Raw genomic sequence first — 23,400 nt, 5'->3', positions numbered from 1 at the left:
TTGGAATTCTAGACTTTCTACAACTTAAATGTAATTGAGAGGTGTTGCATGTAGTTAAGAGCACAGACTCTGAAACCAAGTGGTTTGAATCTCGGCTATGATACTCATTAGAACACTGACTTTGGGAAGTAGTTTAACTTCTTCAAAAGTAATTGTTCTCACGTTCAAAATAGTAATATATCATTTACTTCAGCTTTGTGAAGATTAACTTAGATAAAAACATGTCAAGTGTTTAGCACAATGATTGGCATAGAGTAAATTCTCAAGTATCAGCTGTCATTAATACCTTCCCACCGCATCTATTAATACTCTTCTAATAAAACCCTAGATCAGGGTGGTCATGTCACTGACATAAAACCCAACATATGAGTTTCTGCCTCCTGATCTTTGTCTGTTCCACTATCCCCTTTGAGACACTATTTTTCTTTCATCCATCCAAGTTCTACCATTATCCCAAAACCTCAGCTCTGATTCCATCTTGCCAAGGAAAGTTTCCTGATCCACTATGATGTACAGTCATCTCTTCTTTAAAATTTATGTAAGAGTTACTATGTCTTTTACTTATTTGACTGTGGTACCATCTTTCGCTCTTTTCAGTATTTCTGACTAGAAATAGTTTAAAAAAAACTTAAGAGCAGACTTTGTGTCACTTTGTTTTCCTACCTGCAGCATCTGTTAAAATCTCTCTCAAAGACTATTCGTAATTAATGACCGATGATGATGAGGGGTTTTCCTAAGCTAGAAATATTATTTGATGCAGGTATAAAACTAAAAAAGGAATATAAAGAAAACAAACTGAGTAAGTGCTAACAAAAAAAATTTATATCCACATTTTCCCTATGAGCTCTTAATACTTTGAGTATGATAAATAAGGGAAGCAGACACGGTTTCTACTATCAAGGATATTGATATTCCTTACAAAGGAATATAGATGAGTCTACTGGCAGGAATGTATCACTCCAAAACTAAGCTAGCACACTGAAAGTAAACACTGTTCAAGGATGGCAAATACATGTGTGTACTTGTAAACCTAAAATAATGTTGGGTGAGGATAAAAATGAGACAACCTAGAAATCTTGCTAAAAACACACATACTTTTTTGTATTCACTCTATCACTTTTTTATGAATACTTAATTACATGTATATACATTTATACATGTGTGTTAGGCTCCAATAGAAAAAAGCCCTGTAAATTCAATGAACATATAGTTTTATTAATTCTGATCCCTTTAAGTATCTCTTAAGACTCTTCTGATTGAAGCCAAAATCAGTTCTGAGAATATGATTGTATTTTAATTTCTCCCCTCTTACTCTCCCTGAATGTCACTGGACTTAGTCTGTACTTAATATGTCTTAATACTTAATAATCAGAACATAAGAAACTTCACAGCTAAGAAATTAACGTGAAAACTTGGTAATTATAAATTAACTCGAAATGAATCAAAGACCTCAATGTAAGAGCTAAAACTATAAAATTCACATATAAAAAACAGACAAAACTCTGTGTGACCCTGGATCAAACAACAGTTTCTTAGATATGATGTCAAAAGCACAAGCAATCAAAAAGAAAACAAAATGACTGTACTTTATCAAATTTTAACTGTGTGCATCAAAGAATGTATATTAGTTTCCTAGGGCTGCTATATTACAAACTTGGTGACTGAATACAATAGAAATTTATTCTCTCACAATTCTAAAGGACAGAAGCCCAAAATTAAGAGCTTAGTAGGGTCATGTTTCCTCCAAAGGCTCTAGGGGAGAATACTTCCTTGCCTCTTTCAGCTTCTGGTGGCTCATGGACTCCTTGGTTTATGGCAACATAACTGTAATCTTCAGATGACCTTTAGCCCTCTGTGTCTGTTTCAAATTTCCCTCTCCTTTGTCGTATAAGAATACCAGTTGGATTGCCTGGGTGGTACAATCAGTTAAGCATCTGACTTCAGGTCAGGCCATGATCTCAGGGTCCTGGATCAAACCCCAAGTCGGGCTCCCTGCTCAGTGGGAAGTCTAATTCACCCTCTCCCTGTCCCCTCCCCCAGCTCATGCCCTCTCATTAATAGATAAATAAAATCTGAGGGAAAAAAAAAAAAAAGAATACCAGTTACTGTATTTAGGGCCTACCCTATACCCAGGATTATCTCATCTTGAGATCTTTAATTATATCTGGAAAGACCCTATTTCTTTCTTTTTTTTTTTTTTAAGATTTTTACATTTACATGTATACATTTACATTAGATTATTTATTTGACAGATGGAGATCACAAGTAGGTAGAGAAGCAGTCAGAGAGAGGAGGAAGCCGGCTTCCTGTTGAGCAGAGGGCCCAATGCACGACTCCATCCCAGGACCCTGGATCATGACCTGAGCCGAAGACAGAGGCTTTAACCCACTGAGCCACCCAGGCGTCCGTGAAAGACCCTATTTCTAAACAAGGTCACATTCACAAACACCTTTAGGATTCGGACATATTCTTTTGGTGGTAACTAATCAAACAATACAACACATAAGCCATAAAACCCCCAAACAATCTGAATACAAAATGGGCTAAGAATCTGAACAGACATTGCTCCAAAGACACACAAATAGCCAATAAGCACATGAAAAGATGCTCAATATCACTAACAATTAGGGAAGGGCAAATCAAAACCAGAATGAGATACCACCTCATACTCATTCAGATGGCAACTCTAAAAAGCCAAGAAAAGAATAAGTGTTGGTAAAGACGCGGTGAAACTGGAAACTCTTGAGCACTGCTAGTGGGAATGTAAAATGGTGTGGTGGCTGTGGAAAATAGTATGGCAAATCTCTCAGAAACATAAAAAACAGCTATGTGATCCAGGATTTTCACTTCTGGGTATATACCTAAAAGAACTGAAAGTAGGAACATGAAAATATATTTGTATACCCATGTTCATAGCAGCACTGTTTACAACAGCCAAAATGTGGAAGCAACCCAAGCAACTATTAATGGATGAATGGATAAACAAATACGGTATATACAAACTATGGAATATTATTCATCTTTAAAAAGGATATTCTGACACATACTACAACATGGACAAACCTTAAGCACATTATGCTAAGTAAAATAAGCCAGGTACAAAAGGACAAATACGGTGTGATTCTACTTATACGAGGTTACCTAGAGTAGTTATATTCCTAAGAACAGAAAATAGAATGGTGGTGGCCAGGGCCTAGGTGGAGGGGTAATGGGCAGTTATTATTTAGCTTGTACTGAGTTACAGTTTTGCAAGATGAGAAAGTTCTGTGGATGGATGGTGGTGATGGTTGCACAACAATATGAGTGTACTTAATGACAATGATGTACATTAATGTACACTTAAAAATGGTTAATATGATAAATTTTATACGTATTTCAGCACAATTTTTTTTAATGAAGACATACGAACTTCATATTAAGGTAAATGATGAACAGAAGAAAAAGGATGTCACGAAAAGAATCTTATCCTCCATAAAGGAGGATAGCAACTGTGGAAAGTAACTGTGTTTAAATGTATAGATCTAAATTAGTGATTATAGTACTAAACACTTGTCAAAGATAATTATGACTGATTTCATACTAATTAAGGACTACTGCAGTTAAAGAAAAAAGCAAAAAGACAACTCACAGAATGGGAGAAAATGTCTGCAAATCACTTATCTGATAAGCAGCTGGTATCCAGAATATATAAAAAACGCTTACAACTTAACATTAGAAAGACCCAATTTAAAATGGGCACAGGACACACACACAGACTTCTTCAAAAAAGATATACAAATGGCCAATAAAGACGTGAAAAATGCTCAACATCACTGATCATTAGGGAAATGCAAACTGAATGACAATGGGAGACCTCTTTACACCACTAGGATGGCTAGAACCAAAATGACAGACAATAATAAGTATTAGGGAGGATGTAGAAAATTAGGAGCCTTATACATTGGTGGTAGGATAGTAACATGTGCAGCTGCTATGGAAAAGCCACTTAGTACTTTCTTAAAAATTTAAACAGTTACCACATGACCCAGCAATTCCATTCCTAGATATATACCCAAGAGAACTGAAAATATAAGTCTATACAAAATCTCATATATGTTAAAAGCAGTATTATTCATAAAAGCTCAAAAGCCCAAATGACCCAAATACCCATAAACTGATAAATCAAGTGTAGGAGACCCATAAAATGAAATATTATTCAGCCATAAAAAAAACCCCGAAGTATTGTTATCTGCTACAATGTGAATGAGTCCAGAAAATACTGTGCTGAGTGAAAGAAACGAGTCATGAAGGTCCAAATAGTGACTGCACGATTCCATTTATATGAAATGTCCAGGACAGGCAAACCTATAGAGACTCAAAGCAGATTAATAGTTGCCTGGGAGTGAGCAGCTAGGTGGATAGGGAGTGTTTCCCTTTGGGATGACAAAATGTTCCAAAATTAGATTGTTATGATAGTTGTACAAATAACTATGAATATACTAAAAACCACTGAATTCCATACTGGGGTAAGTGAATTGTATAGTATGTGAATCCTATCCTAATTAAGCTTGTAAAAAAAAATAAAAGAATGGAAAAGTACATTCCATGCTAACACTAATCAAAAGAAAGCTAGAGTGGTTGTAATAATATTAAAGTAAATTTCAGGGCACATGGGTGGCTCAGTGGGTTAAGCCTCTGCCTTCGGCTCAGGTCATGATCTCAGAGTCCTGGGATGGAGCCCCACACCGGGCTCTCTGCTCAGCAGGGAGCCTGTTTCCCCTACTCTCTCTGCCTGCCTCTCTGCCTACTTGTGCTCTGTCAAATAAATAAATAAAATCTTTAAAAATATATTAAAGTAAATTTCAGAATAAAAAATATTGCGAGAAACAGTGAGGGTCATCTACTAACAATAAAGGATTCAATTTATCAGGAAGACATAATCATCCTATCCACTTACATACTTTATAACATAGCTTCAAAATATATAAAGCAAAAATCAATAGAGCTGCAAGGAGAAATAGTCAAATCTATAATTATGAAATGGAGATTTCAGCATTCTCCCTCAAATAACTGAAAAAACTAAATTAGTAAGGACACAAAATTTGAATACAATAAACTAACTTCATATAATGGTCATTTATAGACCCAGGAACAACAGAACACATATTCTTTCTAAGTAAACACAGAACATTTACCAAGATGGATCATATTCTGAGCCATAAGACAAAACTCAAAAACTGGAAGAGATTCAAGTCATACAAATTATGGTTTCTGAATACCATGGAATTTGGTTAGAAATCAAATCTCTGGAGAATACCCATATAAGTGGAAACTAAACAGTACACATTTAAATAACTCATGGGGTAAAGGGAAAATAGGAAGTATTTTGAAGTAAATGAAAATGGAAATATGACATATTAAAATGTATGGGCTGTAATTAATTTGGTACCTAAAGGGAAATTTATTACACTACATGCCCATGTAGGAAAAAAAAGAAAGGTCTCCAACTAGCAACCTTAGCCACCACCTTATGAAACCAGAAAAAGAACAAATGAAATCCCAAGTTAGCAGAAGAAAGGTAGTAAAAATGATCAGAGGGTAAAACAATGAAATAGGAAATAGAAATTGACAGAAAAATCAAAGAAACCAAATAAATAGTAACACTAAGTCAGACTCATTAGAGAAAAAGAGAGAGAAGACACAAATTACAAGAAGTATCAGGAGAGAGAGAGGAACATCACAGATTCTGCAGACGCTAAAAAGATTAGGGAATATTATGAAACTGGTACCAATAAAATCAATACCACGATGAAATGGAAATTCTTTAAAAGACACAAAGAACCAAAGCTTACTCAAAAAGAAACAGATAATCTGAACCTGAATAACACTACCTATAATAAATAAACTGAATTTGCAGTTAAAAACTTTTCCACAAAGAAAACTACAGGTCCAGATGGCTTCACTGGTGAATTTGACCAAATTCTTCCACCAAATTAAAAGAACAAATGACTTCCAACTTATTCTGTGGCCAGAATAACACTATTAACAAAATCATACACAATATTGTAAGAAAAGAACTTTATAGACCGGTATCCCTCATGAACATATAAAAAAATTTAAACAGAATTATAGCAAATTGAATCCAGCAATACTTAAAAAGGATAATAAATCATAACCAATGGAGTTTTATCCCAGGATTGCAAGGTTGATTTAACATTCAATAATCAAGTGATGCTTTGTCATACTAACAAACTTAAAAAAAAAAAAAAAAGAAAGAAAACTTTATGATCTTTTCAACAAACGCAGAATAAAACATTTAACAAGGGACGCCTGGGGGGCTCAGACAGCTAACCATATGCCTTCAGCTCAGGTCATGATCCCAGGTCTTGGGATCAAGTCCTGCATGGGGCTCCCTGCTTAGCGGGGAGCCTGCTTCTGCCTCTGCCTGCACGTCCCCTGCTTGTGCGCTCTCTTTCTGAAAATAAATAAATAAAATCTTAAAAAATATTTAACAAACCTCATTATCTGTTCCTGATAAAAGTCCTAAGCAAGCTAGAAACAGAAGAGTACTTCCCCAGCCTACCAAAGGGCATTTATGAAAAACCTACAGCTAATAGACTTACTGGCTAAGGACTGACTGACTCCTCCCCTAAGATCAAGAACACAAGAACATCTACATTCACCATTTCTATTCAACTTTGTACTGGAGGAGTTAGCCAGTACAATAACCCAAGAAAAAGAAACAAAAGGCATCCATATTGGAATGAACTGCCAGTGTTTACAGACAATATAACTGTTTATATAAATAAATCTAATGGAGGCTACAAAAATCTAAAGGAACTAGGGGTGCCTGGGTGACTCAGTGGTTAAGCCTCTGCCTTCGGCTCAGGTCATGATCTCAGGGTCCTGGGATCTAGCCCGCATTGGGCTCTCTGCTCAGCAGGGAGCCTGCTTCTGCCTCTTCTCTGCCTGCCTCTCTGCCTACTTGTGATCTCTGTCAAATAAATAAATACAATCTTAAAAAAAAAATCTAATGGATTAAAAGAGTTTAAATAAGGTTGCAGGATAAGATCAATATACAAAATCACCTGTATTTCTAAATACTGGCAATGAACAACCAGAAACTGAAATTAGAAAATACCATTTACAATAGAATAAAAAATCTGAAATACTTAAGAGATAATACTTATGAAAGACTATACAAGATGGGTACCATGGATGCTTTGGGACGGGTGGAAGGTGGAGACTACAAAAGGGTACAAGGAAACTTTTGTGGGTAATGACTGAGGTAATGGTTTCACAGGTACATACATAAGCCCAAATCTATCATATTGTATACTTTAATATTTGTAGTTTATTATGTCAATTCTACCTCAACAGAGCTTTAAAACATGAAACCATGTAAGTACCAGATGAAAACATTGGTGACTTCTTTTATAATTTGGGGGTACAGGAAAACTGTCCTAACAAAGACAAGAAGACACAAATTCTAGAAGCAATAAAGATGATAAATTTGATACAAAAATCTTTTTTTTTTTTAAGATTTCATTTATTTATTTGACAGACAGAAATCACAAGTAGGCAGAGAGGCGGGGGTGGAGGGGATGCAGGCTCCCTGCTGAGCAGAGATTCCCGATGCGGGCTCCATCCCAGGACTCTGAGATCATGACCTGAGCCAAAGGCAGAGGCTTAACCCACTGAGCCACCCAGGTGCCCAGATACAAAAATCTTTCACCTGGCTAACACACACACACACAATAAAATGAGTAAAAATACAAATGACAACCTGGAAAAAATATCTGCCAACCAAATCACAGACAAAAGGTTAATATCCCCAACATATAAAAGGCTCCTAAGAGTGAAGAGATCCATCACCCCGTAGAAAAATGGGTTAGAAATATGAATAAACAATACAGAGAGAAAGAAATGCAAGAAACTTTTAACCATATAAAAAGATGATCAATTTTGTCTATAACAGAAATACAAATTAAACTATATTGGAGTCCATTTCTATCTATCAAATTGGCAAAAATCGAAATGCTTGATTATATATCGTGTTGGAGAACTTGTAGAAAAACAGGTACACTAATATCCTGCTAGTGGAGATTCAAAATGGCACAGTTCCTAATGAGGAAATTTTGATACTCTCTAGCGAAATAACGAAAGCATATACCTTTTGGTCCAGATATTTCATTTCTAAGAATCTAGCTTAAAGGCATACTGGCAAAAATATAAAGAGTTGTATGCTCAAGTGGTTTCACCAGGGTACTATTTGTAAGAGAACAATTGAAAATAACTGAAATGTCCATCAATAGGGAATTGGTTGAAGATGATTAGTCTGTACAACACAATACAGATGTAAAGAGAAATAAAAATTATGTATAGATTCCTACGGAGTGGTCTGAAGGATACAATGTTATTTGAAAACTGCAAGGTAGAAAAAAATGTATATTGTATGTTACTATTTATCTAAGGGGTGATATGAATGTCTATACACTCACATTTTTTCCAAAAAAGGATAAGCTATTTAAAACTAAAAGCCTATTTAGATGGAAAGGAAAGGAAATAGAGTAGAGGAGACAGGATTTGTTTTGTGGATTTGAATTTGGAATCCTGTAACTATTTTATAAAACAAAATTCAACTAAAAATAAAGGAATTCCACCACTTGAAAACAAAATGAAGCAAATGTACTTCACTATACGGAACCAGTGGCATAACCACATAGAAGAGAACAATTCTAAGTTACTCTTGTAAGTAATCACAGTGTTGATTCCTTTGTTATTTTTTTTCCCCTTCATTATTTTGAAACTGTTGAGTGTGTAATATGGGGTAAAGCAAATGAGTAATTATATTGTTGTTTAAACTGGGACCTTTTGGCATTAGAGAAAGGAGATTCATATGTACGATAAATGGGGTTGAAGAAAAATCCTGTAGTGTAAAATCTGAATTAGATGTATCAGTCTGAACTTAGAATTTATCTGAATTGATATGGATTCATACTGATACCTACAATTCAAACACACACACACACACACACACACACACAAAATATCGATATATTCCCTAGTGTGTTCAATAAAAAAAGCCCAGAAACAATTACCAACCCAATAATAATGAACGCCCCTAGTACCCAGATCATGGTCTCTTACTACCAATTTCCTCTACAGGAACCAAAGTTCATTGATTTAACATTCAATAATCAGTCACTCAATGACTGACTCCAAGCATGGTAGAGGCAATGTGTAAGACGTAACTTCATACTAGCCTAGCATCATACTAGCAAGGAACATGTCTTTAGGATCTGACATGTCAAGCTGAAGGGGCTGCCACCAGCCAATAATAAGACAACTTGAACAATAAGAATAATTATCAATGTATCAAAAAAATCAAACAAGTTTACTCTATAAGTTTATGAAGATACCCAAAACCAAGAAAAACCCAAACACCCCTCCAAAAAACCCTAACTGATCATCTATGGAGGACTGCAGGAAACAAATTATTTGGAAAATGGTAAGTAAAGGGAAAGAATCAAACTTTATCCTGCCTTTTCATTATGAACCACACCTCAGGGTGCATACCTCAGAATAGTGGTTGAACAGTAATTTCTTTTTATAGAATTATTTCAGTTAACAAATAAAGAAGAAAATGATAAAACATCACTGTTTTATAACTCCTAATGAATTAATCAATCTTGGCAATGATCAAAGGGTACCATCATCATAAGAAGTAAAATAAGGCTCTATATGCCTCTAGATGGAAGCATACCTTATCTATGAAATATTCTTTCTTCTAAATTATGGCAGAATATATATAACAAAATTTACCATCTCAGGGGCGCCTGGGTGGCTCAGTGGGTTAAGCCGCTGCCTTCGGCTCAGGTCATGATCTCAGGGTCCTGGGATCGAGTCCCGCATCAGGCTCTCTGCTCAGCAGGGAGCCTGCTTCCCTCTCTCTCTCTCTCTCTGCCCGCCTCTCTGTCTACTTGGTGATCTCTCGCTGTCAAATAAATAAATAAAATCTTTAAAAAAAAAAAATTTACCACCTCAGCTATTTTTAAGTGTACAATTCAGTAGTGTTAAGTGTACTCATACTGTTGTGTAACCCATCTCTGGAACTTTTTCATTTGGTAAAACTGAAATTCTACACCCAGTAAACAACAACTCCCCATTATTCTCTTCCCCTAGTCCCTGACAATCACTTTCTACTTTCTATCTCCATGAATCAGACTACTTTAGGTACCTCATGTAAGTGGAATCATAGAGTATTTGTCCTTTTGTGACTGGCTTATTTCACTTATCCTAATATGTTCACGGTTCATCGACATTGTAGTATATGTAGAATTTCCTTCTTTTTTAAGCTGAGTAATACTCCACTGTATGTATATACAACATTTTGTTTATCCATCCATCTGTCCATGGACACTTGGGTTGTCTCCACCTTTTGGCTATTGTGAATAATGCTGCTATAAACATGCATGTACAAATATGTTTCAAGACCCTTCTTTCAAAAAAAAGCAAACCTGGGTATGATCAAGTTTCTAAATCTAACTACCTATTCATATTTACAGAAAATACAGGGGACCAAAAAAATAGATCAAATACCACCACTGGATAAACAACCAGCAAAAACAGACCTTTCTTTAACAGATAAAGTGCAATGGGTAAAAAAAAAAAAAAAAAAAGGATGGAGGGTAAATCAATAAATTAAAACAGACCTATTAATCAATTGTAAAATATGAATATTATTTAGATCTTGATTAGTACAAATCAAGTATAAAAATTATAGTTAAAAATCAGGGAAACATGGACACTAGTTGAATATTTCATATGAAGAAGTTATGATAATGATACTGTGATAATGTCTAAAAAGAATCTGTACCCTTTGACACACACTGATTTATTTAAGAATGAAACAACTTATCTTGCTCTGCTTCAAAATAATCCAAGAGGTACGGCTAGAGACTACGTGGGGGGACTGGCAGGCCTACAATGAAATGCAAATGGCCAGGATTTGATAATTACTGATAATCACGTATGATTCTATTAGTTTGAAATTTTCCACAATAAAAGTTTAAAATAAAATACAACTTTGATTTATTAATTTCCAAACTGTTCCATGAGGAATCTACCATTATTTTAGTTCTTTCTGTTTTAAAGAAAATCATAAGCCTATGGGAAAAACAATAGCCCTGAAAAACAGTTACAGTCAAAATGATTAGTTACCATGGAAATTATTTTTTTAATTCTTAATATCACATTTTGGTTCATTTAACCTAAAACAATGTTTAATAAGGAAATACTCAATGTAAAATAATAAATGAGAACCAAATGGGCAAACAATTACACCCAAATTATTATCTTATTCTTGGGGTGTTTGACTATTTGCTTTTTGTCTAAAGATAAAATATTGAGGGAAAAAACAATACTAAACAAAAATAACCCTTAAGCTTTGATTCTAGGTAAACTGAATTCTACATTTATAAACAAAAACTGAACTTAGTACCTTTTCTTAACCCTTAAGTTAGCACTGTTACTAAGAATCAGAACTATAAATTCAATTTAAAGATTTAAATAAAAAGCTTTCTAGAAATATAATTACTTTTTTAATATGAACTCTTACCTCAAAATGTGAGAACTATATAACTAACAAGTTTATGGAAGGAAAGGTGGTAAGACAGGGGGAAGTTAGTTTTAAAAATCAGAATTATAATACCCCTTAGTTTCAGATGTTGAGAATTAAATGGACTTTAACAGTTAGACATTCAAAAATATAAAAATACTTTAATTCTTTTTGATTCACATCTATGTCAAGTATAAAACCCCACCTGAATTTCTGCCTCTTAGTAAAGGCAGTATCTGAAAATGTATACCAATCACAGGAATAGCAGTGTTTAATTCTACCTGAAAAAGATCCAAAAGAGGCTTCCAAGAGAGCATTAAGACTGCTGCTCTGTTGATGGTTTTGGGAATTTCAGAATAAAACAGTGTATTTTCTCTGTTCTCACCAGACATAGCTGTAAGAGAAAACAGTCATTTAAAAATTATTTTCAAAAACAGCAATCTACTTCAATTACAGTCTAAGTAAGTACATAAATCTTTTTTTTTAAAGATTTATTTATCCATTTTTACAGAGAGACAGAGGGCATGAGTAGGGGGAAGGGTAGAGGGAGGAGAGAATCCTCAAGCAGACTCTGCACACAGTGTGTGGAGCTCAACATGTAGCTCAATCCCAGGACCCCAACATCATGACCTGTGCTGAAATCCACAGTTGGCTGCTTAACCAACTGAGCCACCTAGGCGCCGCATAATGCACTCTACAGGAAGGTTAACAAGTAGGAGATGTACATGCCATTTGTCATGGAAATTTTCTTCAATAAAAACCCAGGTTTCCCAGAAAAATGCTCAGGTTTCATTTCAGATCTTGGTCCCTCTCAATACAAACATAAAAGTGTTCAGATGATATAAGGACAATTGTCACTTTTAGTTTTTTGAAAATTGTTAAGTCTCTTACAAGTTCGCAATAGATTTATGAAATTTCAAATGGGGTGCTTTGTGGCAACAGCAGATGACTAAGTTTCTTTTTTTTTTGAAGCTTTTAAACTACTCATTTAGAAGTATATATAGGTCTAACTGAATTCTAATTTTTCTTCATTATAAATGTCCTATAACCATAGTCTGTAATAAATTTCAGCTGAAAGTATATTCATTAAAACAATAAAAAACTCTGATATGTGATTTGCTAAAAATCTCTTTGTCCTTTATTGGGGAAGGGGTGAAGTAAAGAGGCCCGTACTAAGTAGAAACCAGGCCTATTCTGTGAAATCATGCAGTAACTGAATGTGAATATCACAACAGTGTAGAGTGAGCTACATAAAGAGATGTAATAGAAACTATGATTATGAAGATGTGAACTGAAGAAAACTTGAAGTAAAACAAAGCCCTTCTTCAATAAAAGATGCCAGAATGCTATCATTTCCAAAACAACTAGGGAAAGATGAAGGAAGGAGAAAATAAATCACAAAGGAAGAACAAGGAACTCTCTTGGATAGAACTGATCTTCAGCATAGTGTTTCTGATAATGGCAGAGAAGGTAGTCTGTGGAAGGGCATGGTAACTTCCATGTTAGCCCTTGCAGAGGCTGGGGATGAGCCCCCAAATATTCCCATCTTCCTTTATTTTCCTAAACTGTTCTTAAACTTTCTTAGCTTGTATTGCCTTTGGAGTAAAAGTTAGATATGAGCTGGAATGCCGTTTAGCATTTGCCTTTGTCTTAAATCTATTCTGTATATTCCAGAGTTACTGTGTTATAGAATTGTCAGGACTGTAGTCACCTATCTACACCACTCATAATTTAACAAAATGTGAACATATCCTCCTTAAGCCTTGTCCTTCTAAGAGTCTTCAGCCCTCAAATACGAAAAAACTGATTCTCATCTATTTTTCAAATGAGAGCTATTCCCCACAATCATTTTAGTTGCCGCAATTAAAACTGCTCCTTGCTCCATAACATCCTCCCTGGCTCTGTACATGCCCAATAAAAACTTCAAGACATTCTAGGTATGCACACATCAGTTCTATGTAAGCACAAAACAAACTTTTCCCATTATTTCTCTTCTGATGACACAATGGAACACACTTTTTGGTGTTCACAATATATGAAAAAATTTTAAAACAAATGGGGTGCCTGGGCAGCCCAGTCAGTTAAGGCCCTGACTGTTGATTTCAGCTCAGATCACGATCTTAGGGTGGTGAGATCGATTCACCCTCAGTGGGGAGGCTGCTTCTCTCCTTCTCCCTCTCCCTCTGCCCCTCCCTCTACTCTCACGCTCTTATCATGCACACACACCTACTCTCTCTCTCAAATAAATAAACAGATCTTAAAAAAAATTTTTTGAACAATGGATTTATAAAGAGAAAAAGTATTAACTTCAGAGGACTATAAAAGACTTGAACAAATGAAAAGGCATACAACTATCTTGAAAAGTTCAGTATTTTAAAGACTGTCAACTTTCCCTAACTTCTCCAATAAATACAATGTAATCTGGGATGCCTGGGTGGCTCAGTGGGTTAAGCCACTGCCTTCGGCTCAGGTCATGATCCTGAGGTCCTTGGATCGAGTCCCACATCGGGCTCCTTGCTCAGCGGGGAGCCTGCCTCTCGCTCCGCCTCTCTCTCCACCTCTGCCTGCCTCTCTGCCTGCATGTGTGCTTTCTCTCTTTCTGACAAATAAATAAAATCTTTAAAAAAAAAAAAATACAATGTAATCCTACAATAGTATAACTAACATCAGGAGAAAGAAGCTATACAAACTAATTTTAAGTTCTCACAGAAAAACCACCAAACAAAAAGTCAAGAAAAATGTGATGAAAGGTAACTAGTGCTATCAAATAGTAAAACATACAGAGTAAGGGTAATAAAAGTAGCAGCAGCACAGTATTAGTACTTCATTTAATAGAGCAATGTAACCAAACAGGAAGTCCAAAATATATAAAGATTTTAAGAAACATAATCCTGGAGTTGGGAGAGACTTTCTAATTAGGAAGCCAAAACCTACAGAGAAGCACAAATTTAACTATCAAAAGAAAAAAAACCACAAAGATTATAAATAAGTCACAGAAAAAGAAATACAAATATTGAGGTGCCTGGGCGTCTGCCTTCGGCTCAGGTCACGATCCCAGGGTCCAGGGATTGAGCCCCATGTTGAGCTCCCGGCTAAGCGGGAAGGCTGCTTCTCCCTCTCCCCCTCTCTCTGCCTGTGTTCCCTCTCTCGCTATCTCCCTCTCTGTCAAATAAATAAATAAAATCTTAAAAAAAAAAAAGAAATATATACAAATGTCTTTTAAACATGTGAAAAGATGCTTAACCTCACCTGAAATTATAGTGATTAACCTTGTTGGAAGGATAATTTCGCAGTATGAACCAAAATTCAGAATATACACACCTTTTATCCCAGCAATTCCACTCTTTGGAATTAGTCCTATACGTAAATTCACAAATTCAAAATGATCCAATACAGTGATATTTATCGCCTCATCTTTTGCAACAGGATAACAGAAAAGCCTAAATGCCCCTTATTAGAAGCATGGTTAAGTAAATATGGCACAATTATATAATGGAATAATCTAAGTTGTTAAGAAAATGCATCAGTAATTACTGACGTGGACTAATGCAGAGTATCCCTAAAAAAATATATACGTAGATGAATGAAATAACTTCAGAAGAAAGGAATAAACCTATTTTTAAAAATGTAATAAACAAAGGGCACCTGGGTGCCTTAGTTGGTTAAGAGGCCAACTCTTGATTCTGGCTCTGGTCATGATCTCAGGGTTGTGAGATTGAGTTTGTCCTTGAGTCTGGACAGGCTCAACGTGGAGTCTTCTTGTCCCTCTCCCTCCCTTTCCACCCTTCCCCCTGCTCACGCTCTCTTGCACGCTCTCTCGCACAGTGTGCTCTTTCTCTCTAAAATTAATAAACAAAATCTTTAGGAAAAATTTAATAAAGAAAAGAAGTAAGTCAGTGGCATAATATATTTAATTTAGACAGATCTTAAACCTGGAGTGAATAGGCTCAGGAAAAAGACACCCAAACCAACCTTGGTTGAAAAAAATGAGAGCAGCATTAGTTGAGAGTGATTTTATTGTTTGTGTTCTTCATCTGACCGTTCCTAAGGAAAGGCGTTTTGTTCCTTTAATGGAACATCATTGATTCATTATTTATTCCCCAAAACTGGGAGTGCCAATTGTATCTAGATTTTGAATTAAGAAAGCATTTCTTCTCAGAAACTACAACTTCATACTCACCAAGGTAATATATCCTGTCTGAATGAGGCCCATCTGGATCATTCCTCTTCACAAACATAAAATCATGCGGTGCCTTAGCCATCATGTAGCCATGATATTTTCTGGTATCAGCAAGGAGCTTTTTAAGCTGACTCCAGGAATATCGCTCAACGTAAAATGGCTCCAATTTAGGCTGATCCTGTGATTCAATATTCTCCTCACAATCTGCAGTTTCAAAGATCTCAACACCCAGCTGTTCTGTTTCCATCGCTGCTGCCATGTTGCATTTTCCTAGAAAAATAAGGCACATGAAGTTGTTCACAGGTCTGCCTTCTTTTATACTAACGGGCATGACAGTCTGATAGTGCTTCCCCCACCAAAGGGGCAAGAAAAAAAAAAATGCTCTTCAGCACAGTTGCAATGAAACCTAGTAAGAAAAGGAATAGCTCCACCTTCTCTGTGTTCAGTTTAAAAAGGAGATTTTTTTAAAAAATTGAGGTCATGTCTATTTCACTGTGACTATAAATCCCTTTAGGAACTTTTATAAAAGGCTGTCCTTACATATCTCTTGCCAAAAATTCCTTTTTTCTTTCCCACACTGGAAGGAAACAAGCCATATGCCAGTTGGCTGCTATGCTCCATCCAAGAGCATGTCAATAGTGAATCTAAATGTGCTCAAGGAGTGAAGTGTTTTTGCACTTAAAAAAGTAACACGTTTGATAAACGTTGACTTCAGTTAACAGAAATAATCACAAGCAATTAGAACAGTAATAAAATTGCAGCAAACAATGTACTTGCAATAAGCTTCCCAGGGCACTTACCAAGATAATATAAATACTGTTTCTGTTTAAGTGGAACTCCAAACAACAACAGATGTAACTGTGTAGTACATTTTTCTTTGGTTTCTGCTCTTGCCTAGATATCACTATCTTCTGACTACTTCTGGTGACTATAAATAATTTATGTAACTATTATTTCAAATTATATAACTTTTACTTTCATGATTAAATGGGAGAAAAAAGATACTATCTTCAAGCAGCTTTAATTAGGTGAAGTTTATGCAAAAAGCATTTAATGTTTGGGGCTCCTGGATGGCTCAGTGGGTTAAAGCCTCTGCCTTCGGCTCAGGTCATGATCCCAGGGTCCTGGGATCGAGCCCCACATCGGGCTCTCTGCTCCGCAGGGTACCTGCTTCCTCCTCTCTCTCTCTGCTTGTCTGCCTACTTGTGATCTCTGTCTGTCAAATAAATAAATAAAGTCTTAAAAAAAAAATTTAATGTTTGTACTACTGATATCTGATAAAAATCTGAACCCAATTTCCCAGTTCAACCCCAGAACAGTGTCAATATTTCATCTACTAATGATGTTTCTTGTCACTTTACAAATTCAGAAAAGGATGTATTTTCTTTTATCTATTTCAATATTTAAACAATATTTCAGCATTTAAAGCAGCGATGTATCAGAAAAAATAACAAGAACTCTTATGACAAGACACTATGTGAGATTCTGAAATGCGTTATTTGTGAAACTACCAAAAAGAAGCAACACAAACAAAAATTCTGAAGCAATCTGTGATTTGGGAGAGAAACAGGTTACACTTATGCAACTACCTCTAGAACAACAATCAATGCATGGTTGTATATTTAATATGATGTCGTTTTTTAAAGCTCAATTTCCCAGGTTAACAAGAGTCCACAGTAACTACCAACCACAGAGAAAGAGTAATTAGCAGGTGGGGGTTGTGAATTAAGTCCACCAGGCAAGCACTATGGCATGCAAAATGAACTGAACTGTGTGGCTAGGAGAGTGTCTTTTTTTATGCTACAGTGAATCACACTATCAGTTTCAATGTAACAGTAGCAAAAGTGACCAGAAAACCCATTCAAGAATTATATTGGGTATCCAACCTGTAACATTACTATAATTGGGCATTTACCTCCAAGGACCAAAATCCAAATAGCTCAGCAGAGAAAAAGTCATTTGGCTCAACTGCTACTTAGCAAACGGATAGTAAGTGCCAATATAGGACATGGGGGCCTGCCCATCTAAAAGCCAATGGGAGGCCTACTTTCTATCAAATATGTCAGTGGATCTAGTTTGCTTTCTAACAGAATTAGAGACAACTGAGAGAAAAAGCTACGCAAGCCATGCTCATTACCCTCACCTCCCTATTTGTTAAATTTGGAACTTCATGTCCAAACCACTGCTCACAAGAATAAGGCCAGGGAATAGAACCAGGAAGCTCGGCAGGCAGATTTCACAAGGGTTACTGCCCAGCTTCCTGAGTTACCATCAACTTGACATCTCTCCTATGTCAAAGCTACATTAGCTCTCACTCATTAATAGCCAATTACCTGCTCTCCCTAAACTGTACTAGGTCTTTGGACTATTTCTGTCTCTCTCCACACACACATACAAAATTTAACGGTTCAAATGACATTCTACTATTCTGCTTATAGTAAATGAATAGTCCACGTTTTCTAGGATATTTTAGTAATTTACACAAATGCGTAACAAAATCATTTAAGTTCCAGATTTCCATAACACCATATATTCAAATACATTAACAAAGTTCTAATTTCAAAAATTAGAAGAGAATCAGCATACATTTTCAGCACAGTGCATGTATGTCACTGCCCCACCTACCTCTTCATTTAAGGCCCTTCCCTCGTGCCTACCTGATTGTATTTTCATCTGCTCAGATCTCTTCCACATTCAAAGAGACCTTTTTTCAAGTGACTCAACTTCAAGCATAGATCCCTCTGCTCATCTTGCTCTCTTCTCACAGGAGTCTTTCCTTTTCTCACCATCCAATCCTGCTCACCAGGATAATGAAATAAGATATAAGGCTGTTGATCATTATTGAAATGGATCATATGAGGCCAAAAAGAGTAAATCTAAAGTCCCAAATAGATATTAACACTAGTATAGAAATATTCTTCTTGGTGTAATATATAATGCCTGAATTATTTTGTATCTGTACTTTAGATTATTAAAATTATATTTTTTTAAAATCCCAGAAATGTATACCCTAAATTTACTCAAAAGGATATCCTAACAATAGTGTAAATCCTGACATCTAGATGTACATTAAAAGGAAAATTACGGAAGAACTTTACAAAGTATAAAAGGCACACAAATGTGAGGTTACTCAGGTGGGTATTACAAATCCTCAAAAATGACAGATGATTGATTACTAACATTTATTTCTGTGTGCTTGGTCCTGTTCCTGCTTTTACATTAGTAATACATTTGTATTATTTTACATAATACATATTGAGCTGGTTGGAGACAGAGTAGACTCAGAGAACAACCAAAAGGAACTATAAAACAAGCCATTTTCGTGGAAAGGAAATTAACTTGCATTTAATCATTTTTTTCCTAAGACCAAGAATGTGCTATCCATTTTTGCTCCTCTCCTTTTTAGCTGTAGTCTGAAAATAATTGAATTAGGTAACTTTTCCATAAAAGGAAGCATTAAGTTGTTGGAATTCTGGCTTAGTAAAAGAAAAAAAAAAAAGGATCTGTGATTACACTTGTTACTTCCTTATCAGCTTTAATTCTGGGCTCTCATAGCCCAAGTAGGTGATGGAGAGAGATGTGGTGAGAAAAGCTCAGGGGCAAATGGAGGGAAGACAATGGTTATGCTAGCCTAAGAACAATGGACTACGATGTCAAGACACTGTCCCATGCACTAAGCCCCTCACTCAGAAAAGAGCATCTTGGGTTACAGGATAGCTTCAGAACTCCCGAATCTGGACGTACTCAACTGCCATTCTTATTTTTAATCCAAGAGCCAAGCAGTCGTCCAGTTGAACACCCCACGCCTCATTGAAGCCTAGCTATTTCACTCTTCAGGGTCCATAGCTAGTTGAGAGATTCATTATCACTAACTGGGGCAAAGATCTTGAAAGCTATGAATAGGGAAGAAGAGGATAGATCTAACAGAGAATGTTGAGAATGAGGGGATGCCAAGTCTTAGAAGTCTCAGGAGAAGTGTGTGAGGGGAAAGGTAGGGTGGGAGAAAGAAATGTATCTATCCTGCCCCCGGGGAGGGGGGTGAAATAGAATGAGAAGGGGCCGGTGAGCAGGGAGGGAATCGACCTAGAGTGAGGCAGGAGGAAGGAAAAGAACACCGGCTGGGAAATCAGAAAAATCTCAGTCCGAATCCGATCCGCCACAGTCGAACTTGAGGCAGATCCCTTCGGCTCTGCGGGCTTCCGTTTCCTCATCTGCAAGCCCGGGCAATACCCGGCTCCCAACCCCAGCGAGGCTCAATTAAGGTAACGGACGTGGAAGTCCGGAGGCCAGCACCCAGCGCTCAGGGGGCGCCCAGTGAACGTTGGTGGACTCGGAATCTCCGAGCCTCGGCTTCCTCTTCCGGCAAGCGGGGGCCCCGCCACCAGCTCGGACCCGCGCAGGGCGGCGCGCCGGGTAAACCGCAGAGCGGGGTAACCCGGAGAGCGCGCCGGGCGGCTCCTCCGTGAGGCGGAGCGGGGCGGGCGGGCTGGGGCCCAGGCCTCGCGGGCGAAGGGGAAGGAGAGGGGGCGGATACTGCACCTTCCCCCCCGGCCCCGCCCGGAGCGTCCCGACGCGTGCTACAGAGCAGGCCTGCGCCGCTTCATGCCGCGCCGCCTCCACTCCCGACCGCGCTGCGGCGGCTTCCTCGGCGACCGAGCCGGTGGTAACCCAGGCGCTGAACACGGCACTTAAAGGCGGCGGCAGCAGTGGTGGCGGTGGCGGTGGCGGTGGCGGCGGCGGCGGCGGCTGCGCTCCGGCACTTCCGGTTCCTCGCGCCCCGCCCTCCGACCAGCCAAGGCTCAGCGGGGCCAAGAAGGGCGCTGCTCCCTGCTGAGTGGGGTGCGTTGCCACAGTGCAGTCTAGTGGCCGGAGGAACGAAGCGGGCGCCGGGCAGGGATTGCAGAGGTGGGGGACCGGTGAAATCCAGAAAGAGGCAGAGACTTGCTAGAAATGGCAGGACGCACTGTGGCGCGCCTCTACTTAATCATTTTTTTTTTTCATTCAACAAATATATACTGAGTGCCTGCTATGTGCCAGGTAGAGTTGTAGAAGCTGAGATTAGAGCAAGGAGCGAGCCAGCGAAAATCCCTGCCCCTTCGTAGAGATAATAGAGCAGACGGACCAAGGCCTTGGGGTGGGGGTGGGGGGTCGGGGGGAGTTCTTCTAAGCAGCTCACTGCTGTGGTGGAAAGAAACCTCAACTTGGAGTCAGAAAGCTTGGCTCTCATACTAATTAGTAATCTTTAGCAGGTCACTCAGTCTCCTTGAGCCATGACTTACCAGTAGAAGAGACATAACAGATTAGTTATAATTGAGAAATACCGTATGTGTCACAGTAACACATAAAGATGAGGAAAGTGGGGCCTAGGGCAGGGAAGGGAGTGACTTGCTACAATGACAATAAGGGGTATGTCCGTGACGCATAACTTTGTCCTATCTTACACCATGCATTGGCTGAGAAAAAGGGAACCTGTGGATGATTGGGATAGTGGCAGGTGTAGAATGGAGGAATGGAAAAGAGGGGCCTCCCCCCTTTTCTATTATTACAAAGAGCAGTATGCCAGAGGTGTGTGTCATTAGAATTTATTATAATGGCACTAATAAAAGATCTATTTGGGTGCCACTTTCCATTCCTCCTTATACAGTTACTCACTTTGAGGCTTTTTTTAGCTGGGCTCCCTTAAAAGAAGAGTACAGTCATTTTCACTGGGACTCGCTCTGTGAATTTTCTGCAAGTGACCTGCAAGTAGGGTTTAAGGCTTTGAATGCACATGCGCATACTAACAGAATACAACATAATATCCCGCAGTTCTCGTCCTTCAACCAAGTGTTTGTTGAATCGCTGCCATGTGCTTATCACTGTTCTAAGCACTGGGACTGCAAGAGTGTATAAAGTAGAGAAGATCCCTGTGTGCAGTTTACACCCTAGTAAGAGGAAAAAGTCCTCACAAAAGGCAACCGAACAACAACAACAAAAATGTATGATTTTATGGATTTAAAAAAAAAAACAAAACAGTCTCTGGAGAGGTTAAGTCACTTGGCTAATTATGGATTGGTCTAGATCAGATTCCTTGGTTTTCAATTTTATTTTTCTCTCTGGTGAGCTTAAAAAGCCTCAAACCAGAGAAAGCTATAGGGGAATATCTCCAACATGTACCCTCGCAACCTTGCGTGTATTTACATAGGTCTCAATGGGCCTCGAACCAAAGCTTTTCTGAGTCTTAGCAGAAGGCTTTGTGATCCTCCCAGAACAGCAGAGGATGGGAGGCTTATGAGGATCTTAGGGCACTGTCCCCTGACAGCTTCTCATCTCCTAGGTTCTGATGAGGTGTGGGCTTTCTGCCCTACCCCCTCAGAACAGAGTTGCAGAATATAAGAATCACTTGGCTGCCATCTAGAACGGGCTTCTCAGCAGCTGGTTATCCCACAACTTACATCTGGCCCCTTCTGTTTCAATATTCTCTGTTATGATTTGTGGGACAAGGACCACTGGCCATCAGCACCTTAATGCATTCGTTCTTTCATTGTATAGGTAAGTAATAAACTATCTGAATCTAAGGTGGCTCGTTGTATTTTTACTGGCTAACTCAGTCAGGCGTGGGCCTTGCCAAGCTTGTATGTGTGCTTGACAAAGCCTACTCAGCTTTTTGGGGCCCTGAGCTCTAGGAACTCATCAGGAAAAGGCAAGATGTCTAGCACATGAAGCTGAATAAATAGCATGGCAGTGTCGACACAGATCTGTGCCTTGATAACAAAAGTCATGTTCCAGCCTAATGGATCGCAGGCAGGAAGTGTGAGTAAAACTAGGGTGGCAAGGCCAAGGGAGAACCATTCCTAGGGAAGTCTGGTCTGCATCCAGAAGCCATGCCTGTTTGAGGCAATCAGGTCTTGTCCGGGTCTGGGCTTATATTTTAGAGACCCTGACAGTTTTCTCATTAGGCCTCAGCAGAGATCAGCCTAAGTCCTTCTGTGTGTAACACTTCATGATCTTCAAGCAGTGATACTTTTTCTCTGGGACTCATGTGTACGAGCATGTACTCCTGGAATCAGCCAGACATGAGTTCACATCCTGGCTCCTCTCCTTACTGACAGTGATATTGGGCTTTCCTAAGCTTTATTTCTTTCATCTGTAAAATTAGTTTGGTAGGGGTGCCTGATTGGCTCAGTCGTTGGGCATCTGCCTTCAGCTCAGGTCAGGGTCCTACGATCAAGCCCCACATCGGGCTCCTTGCTCAGCAGGAAGCTGGCTTCTCCCTCTCCCACTGCCCCTGCTTGTGTTCCCTCTTTCACTGTCTCTCTCTCTCTATGTCAAATAAATAAATAAAATCTTTAAAAAATTTTTTTAAATGAGTTCGGTAACATCACTGAAATGAATGAATGAAATATATAATGCATTTAAAGTGCTTAGCAATGCCTAGTGCCCATTTAGCATTCCATTTATTAATTCTATTTATGAATGGTGGTGAAGATGTTAGGATCACAGAAACCTATCCACCTCTGAGGTGGGTAGGAAAGGAAAGAAGAGGCAGCAAAGGTAAACATGAGCTCTGGATATGTCCCAGAGATCTACTATTGAGGCTGGGGCCATATCCCCAGAAAAGACCATCTTGGCTCTGTCCCTC

The 23,400-nt window shown here is 38.2% G+C and overlaps 1 protein-coding gene across 6 annotated transcripts in view; it reads right to left on the bottom strand.

The window, feature by feature from the left end:
* DPP8 (dipeptidyl peptidase 8) overlaps nt 1-20,483 on the bottom strand; it is a 59,353-nt gene extending 38,870 nt beyond the window's left edge. For 4 of the 6 annotated variants that reach the window (XR_004383539.1, XM_032864684.1, XM_032864687.1 and 1 more), the window contains exons 1-4: nt 20,319-20,483; nt 18,437-18,574; nt 15,780-16,049; nt 11,881-11,993 (exon numbers count right to left, since the gene is read on the bottom strand). Coding sequence is in view for 5 of the 6 variants with exons in the window: in XM_032864684.1 (XP_032720575.1) it covers nt 11,881-11,993; nt 15,780-16,049; nt 18,437-18,473 (420 nt within the window). In the remaining variant the exon portion in view is untranslated. Of the gene's footprint in view, nt 1-11,880; nt 11,994-15,779; nt 16,050-18,436; nt 19,162-19,862; nt 20,282-20,318 lie in introns of those variants that run through there. The other 2 variants (XM_032864686.1, XM_032864685.1) reach the window with 2 other exon arrangements.
* Between the last annotated feature and the right edge of the window lie 2,917 nt (nt 20,484-23,400).

The sequence above is a fragment of the Lontra canadensis genome, unplaced genomic scaffold (genome assembly GCF_010015895.1).
Source record: "Lontra canadensis isolate GAN:19392208 unplaced genomic scaffold, GSC_riverotter_1.0 scaffold28, whole genome shotgun sequence".
In the NCBI taxonomy this organism is placed as follows: domain Eukaryota; kingdom Metazoa; phylum Chordata; class Mammalia; order Carnivora; family Mustelidae; genus Lontra; species Lontra canadensis.
Note: the sequence above shows the minus strand (reverse complement) of the source record. Positions and strands in the feature narration are given on the sequence as shown.